Source organism: Pseudorasbora parva, chromosome 7, assembly GCF_024679245.1.
Source record: "Pseudorasbora parva isolate DD20220531a chromosome 7, ASM2467924v1, whole genome shotgun sequence".
In the NCBI taxonomy this organism is placed as follows: Eukaryota; Metazoa; Chordata; class Actinopteri; order Cypriniformes; family Gobionidae; genus Pseudorasbora; species Pseudorasbora parva.
Window position 1 is genome coordinate 2,136,933 of NC_090178.1, and position 24,425 is coordinate 2,161,357.

A 24,425-nucleotide genomic window follows, 5' to 3' on the forward strand; every position below is an offset into this window, starting at 1 on the left:
AGAATTTAATAAATGCAAGAAAATATGGTGAATATAATAAATGCAAGAAAATATGGAGAATATAATAAATGCAAGAAAATATGGAGAATTTAATAAATGCAAGGAAATATGGAGAATATAATAAATGCAAGAAAATATGGAGAATTTAATAATGCAAGAAATATGGAGAATATAATAAGTGCAAGAAAATATGGTGAATATAATAAATGCAAGAAAATATGGAGAATATAATAAAGGCAAGAAAATATGGAGAATTTAATAAATGCAAGAAAATATGGAGAATTTAATAATGCAAGAAATATGGAGAATATAATAAATGCAAGAAAATATGGAGAATATAATAAATGCAAGAAAATATGGAGAATATAATAAATGCAAGAAAATATGGTGAATATAATAAATGCAAGAAAATATGGAGAATATAATAAAGGCAAGAAAATATGGAGAATTTAATAAATGCAAGAAAATATGGAGAATTTAATAATGCAAGAAAATATGGAGAATTTAATAATGCAAGAAATATGGAGAATATAATAAATGCAAGAAAATATGGAGAATATAATAAATGCAAGAAAATATGGAGAATATAATAAATGCAAGAAAATATGGAGAATATAATAAATGCAAGAAAATATGGAGAATATAATAAATGCAAGAAAATATGGAGAATATAATAAATGCAAGAAAATATAAGGAATATAATAAATGCAAGAAAATATGGAGAATATAATAAATGCAAGAAAATATGGTGAATATAATAAATGCAAGAAAATATGGAGAATATAATAAAGGCAAGAAAATATGGAGAATTTAATAAATGCAAGAAAATATGGAGAATTTAATAATGCAAGAAAATATGGAGAATTTAATAATGCAAGAAATATGGAGAATATAATAAATGCAAGAAAATATGGAGAATATAATAAATGCAAGAAAATATGGAGAATATAATAAATGCAAGAAAATATAAGGAATATAATAAATGCAAGAAAATATGGAGAATTTAATAAATGCAAGAAAATATGGTGAATATAATAAATGCAAGAAAATATGGAGAATATAATAAATGCAAGGAAATATGGAGAATATAATAAATGCAAGAAAATATGGAGAATTTAATAATGCAAGAAATATGGAGAATATAATAAATGCAAGAAAATATGGAGAATATAATAAATGCAAGAAAATATGGAGAATATAATAAATGCAAGAAAATATAAGGAATATAATAAATGCAAGAAAATATGGAGAATATAATAAATGCAAGAAAATATGGAGAATATAATAAATGCAAGAAAATATGGAGAATATAATAAATGCAAGAAAATATGGAGAATATAATAAATGCAAGAAAATATGGAGAATATAATAAATGCAAGAAAATATAAGGAATATAATAAATGCAAGAAAATATGGAGAATTTAATAAATGCAAGAAAATATGGTGAATATAATAAATGCAAGAAAATATGGAGAATATAATAAATGCAAGGAAATATGGAGAATATAATAAATGCAAGAAAATATGGAGAATTTAATAATGCAAGAAATATGGAGAATATAATAAATGCAAGAAAATATGGAGAATATAATAAATGCAAGAAAATATGGAGAATATAATAAATGCAAGAAAATATGGAGAATATAATAAATGCAAGAAAATATGGAGAATATAATAAATGCAAGAAAATATGGAGAATATAATAAATGCAAGAAAATATGGAGAATATAATAAATGCAAGAAAATATAAGGAATATAATAAATGCAAGAAAATATGGAGAATTTAATAAATGCAAGAAAATATGGTGAATATAATAAATGCAAGAAAATATGGAGAATATAATAAATGCAAGGAAATATGGAGAATATAATAAATGCAAGAAAATATGGAGAATTTAATAATGCAAGAAATATGGAGAATATAATAAATGCAAGAAAATATGGAGAATATAATAAATGCAAGAAAATATGGAGAATATAATAAATGCAAGAAAATATGAGGGTTTGTCAGGAAAAAAATGTGGTTGCAATAAATGCACAAAAAAAATCTATTCTGTATTATTTACTGGGCAGACTGAGTTTTTTTTATAACGGCAGAGACAGCGGCTCAAACAGAGCTCATCAGAAGGTGTTCAGCAGTGTACCGTAGGAGGAAAATGTCCTTTAAACATGTTAATGTATTCGAGCAGACCCCAAATTAAAGAGATGTGCTTGTAAGGAGAATGAATGGTGCAGTTTAAAGCGGCGTGGGCCAGCAGTGACGACGGAGAGCATGTGAAGCAGCTCAGAGGTGTGCAAAACTTTTCCTGGACTGTCTCTGGATAGCGAGGTGTGTGTGTGTGAATGGCCTGCGGGAAGCCTGGTGGGTTTTAGCGAGGAATACGCTGGGAAGAATCGCACTCCAGAGAGTTTAACCACACCGGTACGACTTTGCTAGCACAAATGTTTGTCGTGGTTGTTGCTGTTACTGTCTGTTGCACCGCCTTGAATAATTGACAATGAGTTCGTGTTGAAGCGCTGGGGGTTTATATCCATGTTGTCTGCGAGCGTTTGAAGATCTGTAGTGTGCTATCATCGAAGCGTAGCATCGGGCCTCCCCGTGGATCGGCTGCGGGCCGCTTCGCCTCTTCCTGTCATTCTGTCGGCATTAAAGGGTTAGTTCATCCAAAAATGTAAATTGTGTCATTAAAGGTAGGAATTGGTTAAAAAACTTTTTTTCCCAAGCTTGTTTAAACTTTCTTTATATATCAATACATAATTAAAATGTAAGTACTCTGAAAAAGAAAGTATAAAAATTTAATGTCTGTAGACCTCTCAGGACTGTTTTAAAGACAGCTCATTATTTCCATTCACTCCACCTTCTCCCTTCTGGGCTCTTTCCAAAGCCACGCCCCCAAAATACACGAACGCGACTCACCGGCCAATCAGCTGGCAGACGCATTATTGACCTCAGACGAGCAGAGTGCATGTAGTCACATCATGTCAGAATCACATGTAATAAAACATCGAACTTTATCAGTATGAATATAAACAAATAAGATGTCTTTAGTACTCACTATCAAGCTAGAATACTGGTACTGGTAAAGTTTAAAATATATTTTAGTTTGATTTGGTAACGAGCTAGTTATATTTATAAGGCAAAGAAAACGGGTAGCATCATGTTCTTTCAATAACATCAGTTATACTGTGATGAAGATGAATTTCGGGTAAGATTCATAACATATACGGTGTTTTGCATGTAAGAGTTTCCGTGATGAAAGCATTGTTGATTAGCAGCAGCTAAAGCTAACTTAGCTCTAAAACAGTTCCTGGATGCGGTGTACTAGCTTTTACACATGCAGTTTGTTATCTAAAGTTACATTTTGTGCAATTCAACACGACAGCGATCAACTTGAGCTAAGCATATCGAGTATTTATCATCTCTACTAATGGCTAAGTGTATAATATTGTAACTTTATGCTAAGTAATGTTATGTTAGCTATATTAGGCAGCTGCATGTGCTCTTGATACATGCTTCATGAAAACATAAACCAAATAAATGTATAATCAGAATGAAAGATGACCTGTCCAGCAGAAATACAGCCAGCAATGAGTCGTTTTTCAGGTCCCTCAGTTCTCGCCATCGTTGAAAAGCCACGCTGATATTTACTCGCGTTTGATTTCTTTGTTTATCCAAAGACTTTCTCTGCATTGCCTTTTCTTGTCTTCTTTTTTTGCATTGTTTGCCTTCGCTGACGGCAAAACCCGGCACTGTGAATTTTGAATGCTCTTTCGCTGCCATTATTTTGCCGAGGTTTCTTGCCTCTTGAACTGCTCAAATCAAACGAGCGCGCGCATGTGGGCGGATCCTGTAGCGAAAGCGGTGGTCACCATGGTAGCGAGAGAGAGTGACAGTCGCCCAAGCCAATCATTTGTTTCGTCCCGAAAGAAAATAATGAGCGGTGTTTATTGCAGATTAAAAAGTCTAGAGTCACTTGATTTTTATACTCTCCTTTTCAGAGAACTTATATTTTAATTATGTATTGACATATAAAGAAAGTTTAAACAAATTTGGACAAAAGTGTTTTAGATCAGTCCGTCCTACCCTACCTTTAATTCCTCCTGTGGTTGGCCAGCCGTCAGACCTCCGTTCATCTTCACACACAGATGAAGATATTAGTGTTGAAATCCGATGGCTCAGAAAGGCCTTCAGTGACACCAATGTCATTTCCTCTCTCAAGACCCATAAAGGCACTAAAGACGTCATTACAAAGCCCATCTCACTACAGCGGCTCTACAATCATTGATGAAGAGGCCAGAATAGAGAAACCCCTTAGGGTGTACTCACACTAGCCAGTTTGAACCGTGCCCGCGTGCGTTTGACTACCAAAGCGCGGTTCGTTTGACTAGTGTGAGTGCTCCGAACCGTGCCTGGGCTCGGCTCGATTAGCCGGCCCTGGCCCGCTTGGAAGAGGTGGGCCAGAGCACGGATCAGTTGGACTCGGGCACGTTTCACATGCAGTGTGAGCGCTAACCATGCTGGAGTTCGTAATCTAGAGCCCCGTTTCCACCAAAATTACCCGGAACAATTTGTACCAGGAACTTTTTTACAGGAACTTTTCTCCCCCCCAGACCTGCAGCTGTCTGCGTTTCGACCGCGATAAAGTTCCGAGAAGATTAGGCAGATTAGCCCGGTGATGTAGGACTGCGCGCGACTGCTCCTCCAAATCAGTGAAGGACATGTAATCATTTTTAAGTGTACCGATTGAAAGATTTAGTGAACTGTTTACATGAGACGTTATCTAAACCGATCTGGTGTTTACATGTGATGACTTTCAATCGCAACCATTTTGTCACATGCAGTTCGTCTGCCGCATCAAAAATGTCGCCGCTGTTTTCTCCAGCAGCTGAATGTGTTTACTGTAGCCATAGCAACTCTTAACGGCCACCAGGACTAATACAGTATTATTTATATCTATTTGTTGTAAAGTGTAATAATCATCTCAGAAAAAAAAATCTTCTGTCAGGCGCAGTTAAAGTAAAAACTGCCTGGGGCAATATACGCTGTGTCATTACTCCAACATTATCTTCATAACTCACGAAATAAAAAGTTTACCCCTCAGAAAAATTCACTTTCCTCTCTTGTCAGCATGAGCGCGGTGCGTGCTGTCACGTCATGTAAGGACACACACTTAAAAGTAATCGGTCAGGTCGTTTACATGGTGAAAAAAATGAATAACGAGTATGGAAGAGATTCAAGCTGTGCTGCTTTTGCTGGTTATGTATAGGTTTACTAAAGAGGAAATTAACAACGACAGAAAAGAGCAGCATATTCAGAAAGCTTGTATAGCTAGATTTAAAATGACAATGTATATTATTAACAGCTATTACGGACATTGAACGTGAGATGGCTGAGACGACCGCGCGCCACCAGACAGAGAGCAAGACTGATATTTACTGAACGCAGAACGAACCTCGCAAAAGACTTTTAAAAATGCCCAGCTAAACCAATCAGCATGTTCAGCGTCCCGCCCTCGAAAGTTCCTGAACTTTGAAAAAGTACTACCTCGCGAGCAGCACCGTTTGAAGGGGGAAATATTTACCCGGAACTTCATTTATACCCTGGTTCCTGCGGTCTAAACACACGAAGTACCACCCAAAGTTCCTAGTTCCTGGGTAAAGTTCCTGTGGTGGAAACGGGGCTAAAGCTGCAAAGTCCTTGCTGCACTTCAGCTGGTACCTTGCAAACCTCATAATGCGAGCAGCACGATTACGTGAACATTTTTGCGCCACTAAGGCGACACATCTGTTTAACAACAGGCTGTGAGAGGGCTGTGGACCACCGTGGACTAAACGACACAAAATTATCCACAAAGAAAACAGAGCAATGGACTCCATTGAGTTCAGAGAGCGCCGCTCTTCCTGTTTATCCCGAAACCGTCGCACCATAAAGACGTAAGCGTGCTCCGGCACGAATGCTGAAACCCGAAACCGCCGCACCATAATGACGTAAGCGTGCTCCGGCACGAATGCTGAAACCCGAAACCGTCGCACCATAATGACGTAAGCGTGCTCCGGCACGAATGCTGAAACCCGAAACCGTCGCACCATAATGACGTAAGCGTGCTCCGGCACGAATGCTGAAACCCGAAACCGTCGCACCATAATGACGTAAGCGTGCTCCGTCACGAATGCTGAAACCCGAAACCGTCGCACCATAATGACGTAAGCGTGCTCCGGCACGAATGCTGAAACCCGAAACCGCCGCACCATAATGACGTAAGCGTGCTCCGGCACGAATGCTGAAACCCGAAACCGTCGCACCATAATGACGTAAGCGTGCTCCGTCACGAATGCTGAAACCCGAAACCGTCGCACCATAATGACGTAAGCGTGCTCCGGCACGAATGCTGAAACCCGAAACCGTCGCACCATAATGACGTAAGCGTGCTCCGGCACGAATGCTGAAACCCGAAACCGTCGCACCATAATGACGTAAGCGTGCTCCGGCACGAATGCTGAAACCCGAAACCGTCGCACCATAATGACGTAAGCGTGCTCCGGCACGAATGCTGAAACCCGAAACCGTCGCACCATAATGACGTAAGCGTGCTCCGGCACGAATGCTGAAACCCGAAACCGCCGCACCATAATGACGTAAGCGTCCTCCAGCACGAATGCTGAAACCCGAAACCGTCGCACCATAATGACGTAAGCGTGCTCCGGCACGAATGCTGAAACCCGAAACCGCCGCACCATAATGACGTAAGCGTGCTCCGGCACGAATGCTGAAACCCGAAACCGTCGCACCATAATGACGTAAGCGTGCTCCGGCACGAATGCTGAAACCCGAAACCGCCGCACCATAATGACGTAAGCGTGCTCCGGCACGAATGCTGAAACCCGAAACCGTCGCACCATAATGACGTAAGCGTGCTCCGGCACGAATGCTGAAACCCGAAACCGTCGCACCACAATGACGTAAGCGTGCTCCGACACGAATGCTGAAACCCGAAACCGCCGCACCATAATGACGTAAGCGTGCTCCGGCACGAATGCTGAAACCCGAAACCGCCGCACCATAATGACGTAAGCGTGCTCCGACACGAATGCTGAAACCCGAAACCGCCGCACCATAATGACGTAAGCGTGCTCCGGCACGAATGCTGAAACCCGAAACCGTCGCACCATAATGACGTAAGCGTGCTCCGGCACGAATGCTGAAACCCGAAACCGCCGCACCATAATGACGTAAGCGTGCTCCGACACGAATGCTGAAACCCGAACCGTCGCACCATAATGACGTAAGCGTGCTCCGGCACGAATGCTGAAACCCCAAACCGCCGCACCATAATGACGTAAGCGTGCTCCGGCACGAATGCTGAAACCCGAAACCGCCGCACCATAATGACGTAAGCGTGCTCCGGCACGAATGCTGAAACCCCAAACCGCCGCACCATAATGACGTAAGCGTGCTCCGACACGAATGCTGAAACCCGAAACCGTCGCACCATAATGACGTAAGCGTGCTCCGGCACGAATGCTGAAACCCGAAACCGCCGCACCATAATGACGTAAGCGTGCTCCGGCACGAATGCTGAAACCCGAAACCGCCGCACCATAATGACGTAAGCGTGCTCCGGCACGAATGCTGAAACCCCAAACCGCCGCACCATAATGACGTAAGCGTGCTCCGGCACGAATGCTGAAACCCGATACCGCCGCACCATAATGACGTAAGCGTGCTCCGGCACGAATGCTGAAACCCGAAACCGTCGCACCATAATGACGTAAGCGTGCTCCAGCACGAATGCTGAAACCCGAAACCGCCGCACCATAATGACGTAAGCGTGCTCCGGCACGAATGCTGAAACCCTCCTATGTGAGTGCAGGCCAGCGGGGGAGTGGGGAGGGGGGACAATCGTACTGGGGCCAGGTTCATGGCAACCGTGCCTAGTGTGAGTACACTCTTAGTTTGCAAAAAACACTAAATAACGACTTATATAGTGATGGCCGATTTCAGAACAAAGCTTCGAACCGTTATGAGTCAGTGAATCGATTCATGATTCGGATCGCCAAAGTCACATGATTTCAGCAGTTTGACATGCGATCCGAATCCTGAATCGATTCACTGACTCATAACGGTTCGAAGCTTTGTTCTGAAGTCGGCCATCACTATATAAGTCGTTATTTAGTGTTTTTGCGCACTAACTCTATTCTGGCCTCTTCATCAATGATTGTCGAGCCGCTGTAGTGAGATGGGCTTTGTAACGACGTCTTTAGTGCCTTTATGGGTCTTGAGAGAGGAAATGACATTGGTGTCAATGAAGGCCTTTCTGAGCCATCGGATTTCAACACTAATATCTTCATCTGTGTGTGAAGATGAGCGGAGGTCTGACGGCTGTCCCACCACAGGAGGAATTAATGACAGGATGTAAATTTTTGGGTGAACTAACCCTTTAACGTCTAGTTAGTCTCTAATCCACAACTCTCTGTTGAAGGAGCAAACATATGGATTCTGACGCTTTATGTTTGTACAGGAAACCTTTGATTTTCCTGAAAAAATCTTAGCTAAAAAAGCAGCTGCATTTGTTGGTCCTCCATCTTAGCCAGCAGATTTCGTCTGAAAGCAAAGCTCGCTGAGAGCCGTGGCTGATGTATTTGTTCTCTATAAAAGCCCGGAGTCGCTGTTAGATTGCGAAGGACAGGAACAGCCGCTCAACATTACCCTTCCAGATCACAACGGTGACCTCCGCTGTAAAGATGTCTCCTGGATTTGCTTTCCTCGTTGAGAAGGAAAGCGGTTGCCAAGCCAACAGCATTGCCATTTCTTTGACTTAAAGCCATTTAAAGCTGAAAGGGCTGAGCTTCGGAGTGTGTGGAGAATGGTGTGTCCTGCGCATGTGGAGAATACTGACGCTGTGAGAAGATCAAACCACACACGCTTCACGTATAAAAACAACAGACGAGCCAATTAGCCGGCGTCCTTTGTGTCTGTCAGAAGGAATCGTGCAGTGAATGCCTGAGATTGATTCGCTGACTAATATCCTGTACCTGTATTATAATACGAGACGGGCAGTGCTTGCCAAACCACAGGCCCGAGAGGAACTTTGGCATCTCATCCTCGGAAATATTAATTCCTGGGAGCTTTTGTTATGGACTGCTGATAACAGGAGCTGATTAGAGACATTACACCAGTCACAATTAGCAAAAACACTACTTTAATTGTTAAACTGTGTTATTTGTAGTTGTAATTTGATGTTAGTTGTTGGCAGTGGAGATATATCAGAAAATGTCCGATAATATGGAGAGTTTAATGAATACTTGAAAATATGGGGAGTGTCAATAAATATGTAGAATTTAATAAATGCAAGAAAATATGGAGAATTTAATAATGCAATAAATATGGAGAATATAATAAATGCAAGAAAATATGGAGAATATAATAAATGCAAGAAAATATGGAGAATATAATAAATGCAAGAAAATATGGAGAATATAATAAATGCAAGAAAATATGGAGAATATAATAAATGCAAGGAAATATGGAGAATATAATAAATGCAAGAAAATATGGAGAATATAATAAATGCAAGAAAATATGATGGACACAATAAATGCAAGAAAATATGGAGAATTTAATAATGCAATAAATATGGAGAATATAATAAATGCAAGAAAATATGGAGAATATAATAAATGCAAGAAAATATAAGGAATATAATAAATGCAAGAAAATATGGAGAATTTAATAAATGCAATAAATATGGAGAATATAATAAATGCAAGAAAATATGGAGAATATAATAAATGCAAGAAAATATGGAGAATATAATAAATGCAAGGAAATATGGAGAATATAATAAATGCAAGAACATATGGAGAATATAATAAATGCAAGAAATATGGAGAATATAATAAATGCAAGAAAATATGGAGAATATAATAAATGCAAGAAAATATGATGGACACAATAAATGCAAGAACATATGGAGAATATAATAAATGCAAGGAAATATGGAGAATATAATAAATGCAAGAACATATGGAGAATATAATAAATGCAAGAAAATATGGAGAATATAATAAATGCAAGAAAATATGGAGAATATAATAAATGCAAGGAAATATGGAGAATTTAATAAATGCAAGAAAATATGGAGAATTTAATAAATGCAAGAAAATATGGAGAATATAATAAATGCAAGAAAATATGGAGAATATAATAAATGCAAGAAATATGGAGAATATAATTAATGCAAGAAAATATAGGGATGAAGATCATATAGGGGAGATCTGATTGGGAGACCTCTGCAGACCTGATCTCTACATTATTAATACTTATTGGAGATGTATTGAAATATTTAAAAAGTATTTCCGCAAACTTAACATGCAGGAGGATAGGAATATAAAATATAGCTTAGAGTTGTCTCATGAATATTAATTAGACTCATGACTGGGCTCTCCAGGAAGTTGACCAGGCAGTGTCGAGTATCACCAAATTAATATTCATGAGGCAAACCATCACCACGTGAATATGTCACAAACCGTCTACGCGAAGAAAAAAAAGTACTCATGGGGAATAAAGCTGAAGGAGAAACTTAAAATTTGACGAATTAAGATTTCGTCTCAGTTTCTTCATGTAATCCCAGAAGGACTCGATGATGGTGAGATCAGATCTCCACACTGCAAAAAAAATGCTTTTCTTACTTAGTATTTTTGTCTTGTTTCTAGTACAATCTATAAATTCTTAAAACAAGAAGTATTTACTAGACAAGTAAAAGTAATTGTCTTGTTTTTGGGACAAATATCTCAAAATGAAGAGTTTTTCCTTAAAATAAGATAAATAGTTTTCTTACCCCATTGGCAGATTATTTATCTTATTTTAATCAAAAACTCTCTTCATTTTGAGTTATTTTTTTCTAAAATACTAAGTAAGATTAAATCTGTGTGGATGAAATAGCTGTTTTCAGACTCCTTCTGCGTACAACAATCTCACTGCAATGGATTATTACAATGAATGGTGAAATAAAATATAAACTGATATTACCTACTGACACACTATTGCAAAATATATAAGTAACTTGCTTACAAATATTTTTGGGGGGTGAAAATACTAACGTGCCTAAGACTTTTACACAGTACCATACATTGGCATAATTTTCATTGAGTTATCATCATAAATGCAACAATCGACTCCGAGCAGAGCTATGCAATATGCTGACACGATCCGTAACAATCCCTTTTGGCCACTACTCTACATGTATCTCATTTTTGATATTTTTACAGGAAAACAGCACAATAACACAGATGTGAGATGTTGGACGTCAGTGTGTGTGTGTGTGTGCTCTGGTGTATTATTGCGTTATCTTTGCTTCACCTCCTCAGGTGAACTTCATATGTTGCTAAATTGACTAAATGTGCGTCTGCTGCTTTCAAACGAAACAAATGTGCAACTACCGTACCTCGTCCAATTACAGGAAATACATTTCCTTCAAATGCCTCAAAGTAAAAAATAGAAAGAAAGAAAGAAAGAAAGAAAGAAAGAAAGAAAGAAAGAAAGAGCAAGTGTGATGGTGAATTATTCATGGGAAATGACAAACATATGGCTCTGTTTTTCTCACCTTTCCTCACTGGTGTTTTATCATCTGTCTAATGTACGGCGATGGCCTGAAGGCAGACTCTGTTCTCTGGCCCTTGGGCGAAACACATTCACTTACTCTCTTTACAGTGCCAGTATCGACTCCTGCGATGGTTTATAGCTTTATTTAGAGTTGTGATATTAATTTATGGCATTTCCCTGCAGAAGTTTGAATCTCTTGTTAGGGCTTTTCTTTGACTTTTGGTAGGGTTGGTTACTTCTAAATTCAATAAGTGATGATTGTGTTGGGAACACTGCTATAAGAGAGGACAGAAATATGAGCTGTATTGTTGAAGATGTCATATACTCTGAGTTTTATTAGCTCCAGGACTGCCTGCTTCACCCGAGGTCTCTGAAAGCCACTGAGGGAGAACGGCATTTCTGTTAAGGGTTCAAACCGCAGGACAGAGACTTCATAAATCAGACGTCCATAATATAGCTAGTGTTTCTGATTCTGATGAATGGATGGATGGATGGATGGATGGATGGATGGATGGATGGATGGATGGATGGATGGATGGATGGATGGATGGATGGATGGATGGATGGATGGATGGATGGATGCATGGATGGATGGATGTGGGTCAGTATCACTGTAGGGTGCCTTTTTGTGTCCTGAACATAAATAACTCATTTGCCATGATAACTTAACATACAAAGGCTGTGTTGTATTAGGGTAAGTTTTTTTTATTCATAACAGAAGCAATACTTGGCTCTTTAGATACATTTTCAAGATTTCTTTTTGTTTTGTATAAGAGGACTATTTTGCTGTGTCCCAGGCACTGCTCATTTGAATGAGAGTAAAAAAAATAATATTTTTATTTTCCTATTAATATTTTGTTAAATAAGATTACTCAAATTGAGTATATTGATCCCTTTTGTAATAAAAACTATATTTTTATTTAATAAAAAGAAGAGTTTGTCCATGTCCCTTGAATGGTTGTCGTATTGTGGAATCTGCCCCTTTAAGAAAAGGCCATCTCCTTTAGTGACATCAGGATTTATTTTTATCTCTTCATTGGCTAGTTTTTCACCTGCTGAGGTGAATAGCTGCTGACTTTCGAACGGACAAATTTTGTTCATATAAGTTTTCTTACTTCTTTTGCCAAAGCTCAACTTGTCCACCCTGTCGGCATAAAATATACTAGAAGTGATTAAAATGCAATATTTTTAAAAGATGGATGGATGGATGGATGGATGGACGGATGGACAAATAAATTAGATTTTTTCTTTTAATTATTATATTTGGAAGAATAAATAATAGAAATAGAAATACCACTAATGAGTTAACGAATAAGCCACAAAAGGCAGAGATCTCCATATGAACTTATGTTCATATCAAATTCTTTTCAAGAACAAATTATTGATCCACATTCATCTGACCTACACTATATTGCCATAAGTTTTGTGACGCCAGCCTTTACACGCACATGAGCTTCCCATTGTTAACCCGTGGGGTTTAATATGGAGTCGGCCCACCCTCTCTAACAGCTCCAGCTCTTCTGGGAAGGCTTTCCTCAAGGTTTAGGAGTGTGTTTATGGGGATTTTTGCCCATTCTTCTAGAAGCTCATTTGTGAGGTCAGGCACTGATGTTGGACGAGAAGGCCTGGCTCTCAGTCTCCGCTCTAATTCATCCCAAAGCTGTTCTATGGGCTTGAGCTCAGGACTCTGTGCAGGCCAGTCAAGTTCCTCCACACCAAACTCCTCATCCATGTCTTTATGGAGCGACGCTTGTGCACTGGAGCGCAGTCATGCTGGGACAGGAAGGGGCCGTCCACAAACTGATCCCACAAAGTCAGGAGCGTGAAATTGTCCAAAATGTCTTGGTGAAGCATTAAGAGTTCCTTTCACTGGAACTAAGAGGCAAAGCTCAACCCCATAATCCCTCTTCCACCAAACTTTACACGTGGTACAATGCAGTCAGGTAAGTCCCGTTCTCCTGGCGACCGCCAAACCCAGACTCGTCCATGTGATTGTCAGACTGAAACGTGATTGGTCGCTCAGAGAACACGTCTCACTGCTCTAGAGTCCAGTGGCGGCTGCTTTACTCCACTGCATCCCACGCTTTGCATTGCTCTTGGTGATGTAAGGCTTGGATGAGCTGCTCGGCCACGGAAACCCATTCCATGAAGCTCTCTACACTGTTCTTGAGCTCATCTGAAGGCCACAGGAGTCTGGAGGTCTGGAGCTGTTGACTCTGCAGAAAGTTGGAGACTTCTGCGCACTGTGACCCTCAGCATGCGCTGACCCCGCTCTGGGATTTAACACTTCGTGGCTGAGTTGCTGTTGTTCCCAATGGCTTCCTCTTTGTTCTAATCCCACTAACAGTTGAGCGTGGAGTATTTAGTAGTGAGGAAATGTCAGGAATGGACTTATTGCACAGGTGGCAACCTATCACGGCCCCACGCTTGAGTTCACTGAGCTCCTGAGAGCGACCCATTCTTTCACTAATGTGTGTAGAAGCGTCTGCAGGCAGAGAGCTGGAGTTATACACAGATTGAACACCTGAACTCAGGGATTTGGAGGAGCGGCCCAATACTTTTGGCAATACTGTAGTTTGTCTGCATTAATTTTAAAGTAAATAAGGTCATGTTTGCTTACAATTTCCTCCCATGAAAAGCAGCATCTCAGCAAAAAAAGCTTCCTCTGGGAAGTGACACCAGCCGATGAAACGCTGTCTACGGACCTGCAGAGATATAAATACACTGGAATCAGGTCTTTTACACCAACCACTGAGATTCAGCAGTGAATGTTTTTAATAAGACTCTGTCTCCTCTGTCTCTCACTACAGTTCTCTTCGGCCAGTTTATGTTCTTCCAGACGAGCCCTAATGATGTGGTGGAGATCTTTGACGGGCCCTCCACCGAGGCTGCGCTCCTCACCTCCAGCTATGGCGGGCATTCAGGTAAAAGGCTTTGTTTACCGCGCGAGACCAACTAAAGGCACGTCAGCCGAGACCAGGAGACACTAAAGTAGGTGTAGGACTGCCGGCTCAGATCTCATTCCCGCTGCGCTCATCGCGGTGACACTGTTAATGCGCTTCTGACACGCAGCTCGGCTGCACAAGCTTTGCACATTACACCAGCGTCCAAAGGTTTTTGTAACTAAAACTACAAAATCATTAAAGCAAAGCTGAAATAAAAAATAATAGTTGAAATACTTAAACCAACAAAAATGAGAAATATTGCCTCGGCAAAGTTAAAGCACTAAAAATATTAACTGGAAATAAATAAAAAAGTAAAATTAAAATAAATTCAACCTAAATAGCAGTATAGCCTATTAAAAGGTCAACAGTTAATAAAACGAGAAGAACACAGAACAAAATTACTAAAAAAAAAAATTACCTGCAAAAGCTTTCCACATTTACACCAGCGTCTAAAGTTTTTGAACATAATTAAAACTATGCTGAAATAGAAAATAATAAAAACAATCGCTGGAAAACTTAAACCAACAAAAATGGGAAATGTTGCCTTTTTGAAGTTGAAGCACTTAAAATATTAACTGGAAATAAATAAATAAATACTTAAACCAAATTCAACCTAAATGGCAGTATATATCTAAAAGATCAACTAATAATAAAACGAGAAAAGCACATAAAGAAATGACTAAAAATATAACTAAACTTAACATGAAAACTAAAAATATAAAAAAATAAAGCTAATCCAAATAATATTTATTATTATTATTATTATTTGTATTAGTATTATTATTATTATTATTATTATTATTATTATTATTATTATTATTATTATTATTATTATTATTATTATTATTATTATTATTATTATCATTGTTATTATTATTATTATTATTATTATTATTATTGTTGTTGTTGTTGTTGTTGTTGTTGTTGTTGTTGTTAATGTATTGTGTGTAATTTGATGAAAATAATTTTATTTGAGATTTTACAAAATTACTAAAGAGAAAATGTTAGGATTTTTATGTGAAATAAAGAAATATTTCAGATTTTGCTCATAATATAATATAATATAATATAATATAATATAATATAATATAATATAATATAATATAATATAATATAATATAATATAATATAATATAATATAATACAATATAATATAATATAATATAATATAATATAATATAATAAAATATAATATAATTTGATGAAAATAATTTTATTTGAGATTTTACAAGATTACTAAAAAAGTTATTCATAATAGTATTTTTAGATGATTATTTATGTTTATATTATATTATATTATATTTTTATATTTAAATGAAAACATATTTTAATAAATACATTAATAATAAAAAAATAAAGATATGTAATTAAAATACTATTTTACATATGTGTGTGAGCTGTGTATTTGTATGAATGCATTAGATTACTGTATGTGTGTTAGTGCAATGCAATGAAATGCATGACAGTGTTCAACTTTTCACTCACATTTCTATGCTGACACTTTATATAATATAAGTGTTATTAAAATAGAAAAGGATTCAACACACACTTTGTCACTCTCAGACCTTTGGACCGCTCTCGTTGGCGAGCCGAAGATGCATCATTTCCTTTAACCCTGTTGAAGTCAGCGCTCAGCAGACAGACTGATGATATTATTGATGCCATTGTTGTGTCTGCAGACAGATAACAGAACGCTTTTTCTCTTCCTCACCTCCTGAAATTTCTCATTTCATAGGAGAGCCGTTGCCACTGAGCTCTGCCAATGAAATCACCATCAGGTTCAGAACCGAGGGGCCGAATACAGCCAAAGGTTTTCATTTTGTGTATCAAGGTATGTGTATTTCTCAACTGTAGCAAACTGAGGTTAAGGCTAGGGATGGGTACCGGAACCCGGTATTAAATGAGCCCCGGTGCTAAATTATAAATATATATATATATATAATGTAATGTAATGTAATGTTTTTGAAAGAAGTTTCTTCTGCTCATCGAGCCTGCATTTATCTGATCAAAAATAAAGAAAAAATGTAATATTGTGATATATTATTACAATTTAAAATGATTTCAATGTATTCTCCTTTAAATGCTGATTTATTTCTGTGCTCAGAGCTGAATGTTCAGGATGGTTCCTCCAGTCTTCAGTGATCATGATCCTTCAGAAATCATTCTCAGATGAGGATTCATTAGGAGTGTCGGAAACAGTTCTGCTGACGTATATATGTTCATAACCTGTGATACTTTTTTATAATACTTTGAGGAATAAAAAGGATGGAGGGATGGATGGATGGATGGATGGATGGAGAGATGCCTAAAAATAGAAATCTTTTGTAACAGTAATAAACTCTACTGGTCAGTCATTTGGGGTCAGTCAGTTTTTTTCTTTCTTTTTTTTTGTTGAAATAAATCAATAATTTTTTTCAGCAAGGATGTGTTAAATTGATAGTAAAGGAGATTTATATTATTTGAAAATATGTTATTATTTTGAATAAATGCAGTTCTTTTGAGCCTTTTATTCATCAAATATATACGTCAGCAGAACTGTTTCCAACACTCAATCACTCTAAAAAAAACAACCCAATGTTGGGTCAAATATGGACTAACCCAACAGTTGGGCTGTTTTAACCCAGCGACTGGGTTGTCTTGAGCAAATATTTAACCCAACCGCAGAATTTAAACAACCCAATTGCTGGGTCAGTCCATATTTGACCCAACATTGGGTTAAAACAACCCAGCTTTTTTTTAGAGTGTAATGAATCCTCATCTGAGAATGATTTCTGAAGGATCATGATCACTGAAGACTGGAGGAACCATCCTGAACATTCAGCTCTGATCACAGAAATAGATCAGCATTTAAAGGAGAATACAGTGAAAAACTATAATTTTAAATTGTACACTCTAAAAAGTTCTGGGTAAAAACAACCCAAAGTTGGGTCAAATATGGACTAACCCAGCAATTGGGTTGTCTTAAGCAAATATTTAACCCAACATTGGGTTAAAACAACCCAACATTTTTTAGAGTGTAATAATAAAATAAAAATCAGTATTTTTGATCAAATGCAAGGCTTGATGAGCAGAAGAAACTTTACAAATAGTAATCTGTCCAAACTTTTGGCCTGTACTGTTACCTTTTGGTTGCCAAGAATTATAAATAGATGAGGAGGTAAAACTATTAAAAACTTGCTTTGCTTCACAGTGATACGCTTTGGTTTCCCTAAACCCTAAACTTAACGTCAGAACCAGCACAATCTGTGATTACTGTAAAATGCAGTCTGCTTTTAAATTGCTTGATGTGTTTGTTAATAAATAGATAGAGCTATTAAAAGCACAATAATCTGCGCAAGAGTTTCCACCTTCAAGGCGGCTTATGCGCGTGCGCTTTAAAACCGACCGCAACTCGCACATTACAGTACTTTAGGCTTCATGTGCACGTCTACACCGTCAAATACACACAACAAACAGCCTGTCAATGAGCGCTTGGAGAGTATTCACTTAAACACGGTTTATGTCTTAAATGGGCGTTAATATTTGGGAGAAAATATGATGTATATTATTAGATCTGGTTTCGGTTTTAAAGGGGCAGCGTCTAATAAACCCTGACGATTGTGTCATTAATGTGAACAACAAAGAAAAGCCGAAGAAAAAGATACTTGGAGCCAGGGCTGGACTGGGGCTAAAATTCGGCTCTGGCATACCCAGCACATCCGGCCCATGAGTTCCCCGTGAATGTTTTTGCTGGCGTTGGGGCCTTAAATTGGAGTATATAAAGGACAAATAATGATAGATATTATCAAATTTGCTGCAAATGCAGATAAACTTAATATTGCTTTATCCTTAATTCATGGGATCCAGACTTTAAAGCTGTTTTATAGACTGTAGTTTAACCGTAGGCCAGTTTCATTTAAATGTAAGTTCATGGAAGTCACAGGGTAAAAAACATAGACTGTAAAAAACCTTGCTCCTCATTATATGGCTATATGGTTTCTAAAACTATATAAAACATATATAATAAACTATTCTATTTGTAAGTAAAATGTAATCACCTGTAGAAAATACGAAAACAGCCTCTAAAAGTGATTTATATTCTGCAATATTAATTTAAGTAATAGCAACATTTTTAATAAATGTTTCTTCCAAAATACCATATTTCTTCGCTTTTAGTAGCTGAAAGGTAAATTGTGGTTGTGCTAAAGTGAAACGTTTGTGTGTGTTGCCGTTTTCCACTTGACCTCGTCATGAATACATGCTCGCGGCTGTTTACAGCTGATTCAACACAGAACCTGTAATGTTTCCATATCACACGATTGTATAAAACTAAATTCGGAGTCAAAGTGCCGTATAGAGCAGCATTTAAACGCAGCGTACGTACGTCAGCGGCTGCGCTGTGCGGATGTTCGCCTTTTGCAGTTCCATGCGCTCAAATAGCCTACTAATAAATAAATAAATAGAAAAATAGCGCCTAATATGGAGGGGAGCTCTCTCTCGCTTCGGCTTGTCAATTCAGAAGACAAACCAATGGGCCGCTGTCGCTGCATGTTGTCAGTGGTACAAAAAAAATAATAATATTAAAAACACTACCGGCCCCAAAGTGCGTCGGCCCACCGGGCGAATGCCAGTCCAGCCCTGCTTGGAGCTTTAAAAAGCATGAATCTATTCATTTGTACAGTGAAAACTATACAGTGTTATTTTATATTTGATTACTTTATTAGCTTACTTTATGTTGTAGGCCATTACCTGAACAGTAATGTCAGACCTTCCTGAGATTAAAGCATTTCATTTGTATCTTTGTTTTATTGTATATTTATTGTATTTATTTGACCATTTGTTTGTGCTTGTTCTTATCGTATGCATATAAAACAAAAATAGATGTTTTATATTAGTTTTGTTCAAACATTGCTGTTCATTTTGGTTTAGATATTTTACATTTTCAGATTATAAAGCAATGCTAATTATGTTTGTAATACAGTTTGTAGATGGGAAGGAAGGAGGCGGGAACCGGTGAACGTTCAAACAAACTTTAATTCAAAAGAAATAAACAAACCGAAAGTAAAACCGCGGGCAGCCCCTCACGGACGACTGCCCACACACACATAAACAAAACATAACATAAATTCCAGGCCTGGTCCTCTCTCGTCTTCCGCTGCCTTCGCTCCTCCTTATATGCTCCCGTCACATGGCCGCGAGACGAGACCGGTGTGCCACGCAGCTGGCACTCGTGAACATTAATCACCGGCCCGCTCTCGCGGTCCCTCGCCCCGCTGCCTGTCACACCACAATGTTCTTAACTTTTCTATTTATTATAAAAAAGTATAACATAAAGTACCGATAAGAATACCGTTAAAGTACCGGATCGATAAGCAGTATCGGTAATATCGTTAAAACCTCCCTTCACTCTTAGTTGCACCAACAAGGATTAAATTAAACTCAGTTTAGAGCTAATCTAGGATTTGTTGATCTAGGCTTTATTTTAAATCGACTTGTGTTGCACCACTTAATTTTAAACCTAGATCTGGGATTAGAATGTAACCTGCGATTAAAACCTCCATTTACAATTAATTTTCGCCGCCATGATGGATTCGCCATTGACAGCAACAATACTAATATTCAATTTTCTTCTATACTGACCACCAGAAACTCTCTCTGACAAGTAGGAAAGGAAATAAACTTGTAAAATGTCAGCTGTCTGCATAAAGCGCTATGTAGAGAGACCGTTGCTGATCAAGCGGGCAATAAAAACACTGCGGCAGCGCGTGCGGATTTCATACGCCTGGAAATATAAGGCTTGTTTGAGATGAGCAAAATCTGCGCAGAACCGATCACTGGTGATCAGCGCAAGATGCATGCCGGTTAGAAATGTGTCCGAGGGCGGTCCGCCTTGCTCTGATGTCATGCCGACGTATGTTAAAAATCTCTCGCGATGGCGAGGCGGATGTGTCGGATTCTGCAGTCGAGCGCAGTTGCTCTCCACCGACTGCGCGGAGCAAAAGCATGATGGGAAACGACTTGCTGACGACACAGCTTAATCCTTATTGGTTTAAACAACCGTGATGTAAGGTTGCTTTTTAAAATATTTGATTTCATGATTTGATTTGATTTGATATCATGTTTTAATGTGTATAAATTATGTGTGCATATTCCCAAACTCTCGGACAGTGCGATCTCTCTGTTGGTTATGTGATTGTTGTCATATTTATAAAATATATAAAAACATGTACGTAATTAAAATAAAAATGCTTGATACAGGCCTTTCGAAAGGAAATAAATAACAGAAACTTTGGGTGTCTTGTTCATAATATTTATTTTCATATAAGCAACAGAACTTAAATTACATCCAGTTTATCAGCAACAGAGCGCACGAGTGTGAATCCCGCGATATCTGCAACTGATCTCGCAGGTGTCTGATCCACTACGAGAAGAGAGAACTGTTAGGCTTGTTTGAGATGCGCCTTGCCTCGCCTGAAATAAAGGCGAGACTAGGCGGCTGCAGTGAGGGAGGAGTGAAAAAAGTGCAGGCAAGCCGGACAATTCTCTCTTCTCGTAGTGGATCAGACACCTGCGAGAGCAGGTGTGTGTGTGTGAGATTAGAGTTCTCTCTTCTCGTAGTGGATCAGACACCTGCGAGATCAGTTGCAGATATCGCGGGATTCACACTTGTGCGCTCTGTTGCTGATAAACTGGATGTAATTTAAGTTCTGTTGCTTTTATATGAAAATAAATATTATGAACAAGGCACCCAAAGTTTCTGTTATTTATTTCCTTTCGAAAGGCCTGCTTATCAAGCATTTTTACTTTAATTACACACATGTTTTTATATATTTTTATTAATATGACAACAATCACATAACCCACAGAAAGATCGCACTCTCCGAGAGTTTGAGAATATGCACACATAATTTATACACATAAAAACATGATACCAGAGTTTTAAATTCAAATATATTAAAAAACAACCTTGCATCACGGTTATTTAAACCAATGAGCATTAAGCTGTGTCGTCAGCAAGTTGTTTCCCATCATGCTTTTGCTCCGCGCAGTCGGTGGAGAGCAACTGCGCTCGACTGCAGAATCCGACACATCCGCCTCGCCATCGCGAGAGATTTTTGACATACGTCGGCATGACATCAGAGCAAGGCGGACCGCCCTCGGACACATTTCTAACCGGCATGCATCTCGCGCTGATCACCGGTGATCGATTCTGCGCAGATTTTGCTCATCTCAAACAAGCCTGTTATCTCACACACACACACACACACACACACACACACACACACACCTGCTCTCGCAGGTGTCTGATCCACTACGAGAAGAGAGAACTGTCCGGCTTGCCTGAACTTTTTTCACTCCTCCCCTCACTGCAGCCGCCTAGTCTCGCCTTTATTTCAGGCGAGGCAAGGCGCATCTCAAGCAAGCCTATATTTAGCCTATAGAAGGCTATCGGTTACTGGAGTATATTGTGGCGGCGTAACTTATGACAAACAACTGTCATGATTGGCTATCATGAGTGACTATCCGCTTGTTAAGTCGTGACGTAAGGAGCGCCGTTTCTGGGTCCAAGCCTCAACTCGTTTCACTTGAGAAAGCCATCCACACCCGTTCATGAGCGCTATTTATTCATATTAAACATCAAACGTTTAAAAAAGTTAACATTTTAAATACTTACAGTCTACACAACAGTCTCTGTGATCACAGCGTCACATACATTAATATTTTAACGATTTAAAAAAGATGAATCACTGTCTGGCCATCTGGAATTTTTGGTATGGAGAAAAAGGTTTTTTGTAGTATTACAGCACATTGTGTGTGTATATTAGCACCGTCTGTAGTTTTTCTTGTGGTATAAGATAGAGCGTTTGGACCCGGAAGCGCTGCCGCGTGACGTCAGCCTTAACAACCGGATATTTACTCCGCTCTTGACAGCACCGCCCATCGCGTTTGATCGAGTGGAGCGGGCATGAGAAACGCGAGGTGCCGACCGTTAAATGCGAAATATAATTCTCTCTTGTTTTCTTTGTCCGACACCGAGATGAGTGACGGATCTGCATCCCGGACTCAATAGCAGGCGTAAACTCACGGGCCGCCTCGACCCTCACACTCTGACGGCTCAATTCGCTTTCATTTTCATTTTTATTAGTAATGTTAGGCTAATAAACACCTCTCTGAGACCATCTCTGTTCAGTCATCTGCATAGTTTAATTGTAGGTGCACTTTATTTTATTTAAACCTCCTCACATGTAAGTTTAAAATTAATCCATAATTGAGATTTAAATCTGAGTTTAAAGTTATGGAGCAACAGGATTAAAGTTAATCTATCTTAAATAGAAATTAAATCCAGGATCAAAATGGTGGCTTAAATGTAAACCTGGTTTAACGTTTGGTGCAACAGAATTATAAAATAAACCTTGATTTAATCTAGATTTAAGATTAATCCTTGTTGGTGCAACCCACCCTTACACTCTGAAAAAATGCTGGGTTGTTTTAACCCAATGTTGGGTCAAATAGGGACTAACCCAGCAATTGGGTTGTTTTAACACGATTTAACGATTGGGTTATTTTAATCTTGCAGTTGGGTTAAATATTTGCTTAAGACAACCCAATCGCTGGGTTAAAACAACACAACTGCTGGGTTAGTTCATATTTCACCCAACATTGGGTTGTTTTTTACTCAGAATTTTTTGTCTATTTCTTTTTTTTTTTTTTTTTTTTTTTGAGTGTAGAAGAAAAAGTTCTATATAAAACCTTAAAAGGTTCTATCAGGTGCTATATATTTGGAACCCCTAAAAGGTTCTATATAGAACCTTTTTTAAGCGCCAAAAGAGTTCTTTCTTGTCATTATAAAACCTTTAAACGGTTCCAAATACGTAGCGCCAATAGAACCTTTTAAAGTTCTATATAGAGCCCTTTTTAAGCGCCAAAAGGGTTCTTTCTTGTCATTATAGAGCCTTTTTAGCATAAAGGGTTCTTTGGAGTTGAGTAAAGAACCCTATGGTTCTAGAACCCCAATGAACCCTTTTTTCTAAGAGTGTAGTTAAGGCTGTGTTGAAATACTTTCATTCCACTCCTGCTATTATAGAGTTGCTTTCCTCTTGTTTCTGCAGCGGTTCCAAGGACCAGTGCTTCCCAGTGCAGCTCCGTGCCCGAGCCTCGCTATGGGAAGCGCATTGGGAATGACTTTGGATTGGGCACGGTTGTGCTTTTCGAGTGCAATCCAGGTTACACTCTACATGGTGCCAGTGCCATCAGGTGCGAGGCGGTGCCCAACTCACTGGCCCAATGGAACGGCACTGTGCCAACATGTGTCGGTATGTATGTATGTTCATCCAATACTGGGCTCAATACTGCCCCCTGCTGCTGGGGAAGGGCATCAGTGATGGCCAGATGACCAGGCTGTGATGGGGGCTCTGCTCCAGAACATAGTGATCTGCCTTTGTAAAGCAGCATTTTTATATACTGTATTGTCTTCTACTGACCAACTGAAGAGATCAGCCAGCTACTGTTAACTGTTAAATAGTTAAAACCTTGTTGATTAAAGTTGAAACTGTAATGAAAATCTTTTTTGTTTGGGGCTGCGCCGTCAGATATAAACTCTGGGCCGGTACCCTAAGGTACAAACGTGAAAAGGTACAAATCAATACTTTAAGAGTTCGTATTAGTACCTGAAAGGTAGCCTGCCGTGGTCATACTCAACTCTAGTCAGAATATGAGTCTGATGCTCATTGGGCTGTGATTATGGGGCGTGTTTCAACCAAACCAGGAAAGACCTCGATTGGACAGACCAACAACCAATCAGAGCAGCGGAGCGACGCATAACGTTAGTTGTCAAATGTCAACAGAGCTCAACTGCACTGTGTTGCCAAGTCCGCATTTTTCCCCGCAGGTTGTTTTCT

General features: G+C 38.7%; 1 protein-coding gene across 2 annotated transcripts in view; it reads left to right on the forward strand.

Moving 5' to 3' along the window:
• csmd3a (CUB and Sushi multiple domains 3a) overlaps window positions 1–24,425 on the forward strand; it is a 579,356-nt gene that overhangs the window by 335,047 nt on the left and 219,884 nt on the right. For both annotated transcript variants that reach the window (XM_067447773.1, XM_067447774.1), the window contains exons 32-34: window positions 14,413–14,526; window positions 16,283–16,378; window positions 23,637–23,840. In XM_067447773.1, the coding sequence (XP_067303874.1) occupies window positions 14,413–14,526; window positions 16,283–16,378; window positions 23,637–23,840 (414 nt within the window). The remainder of the gene's footprint in view (window positions 1–14,412; window positions 14,527–16,282; window positions 16,379–23,636; window positions 23,841–24,425) is intronic.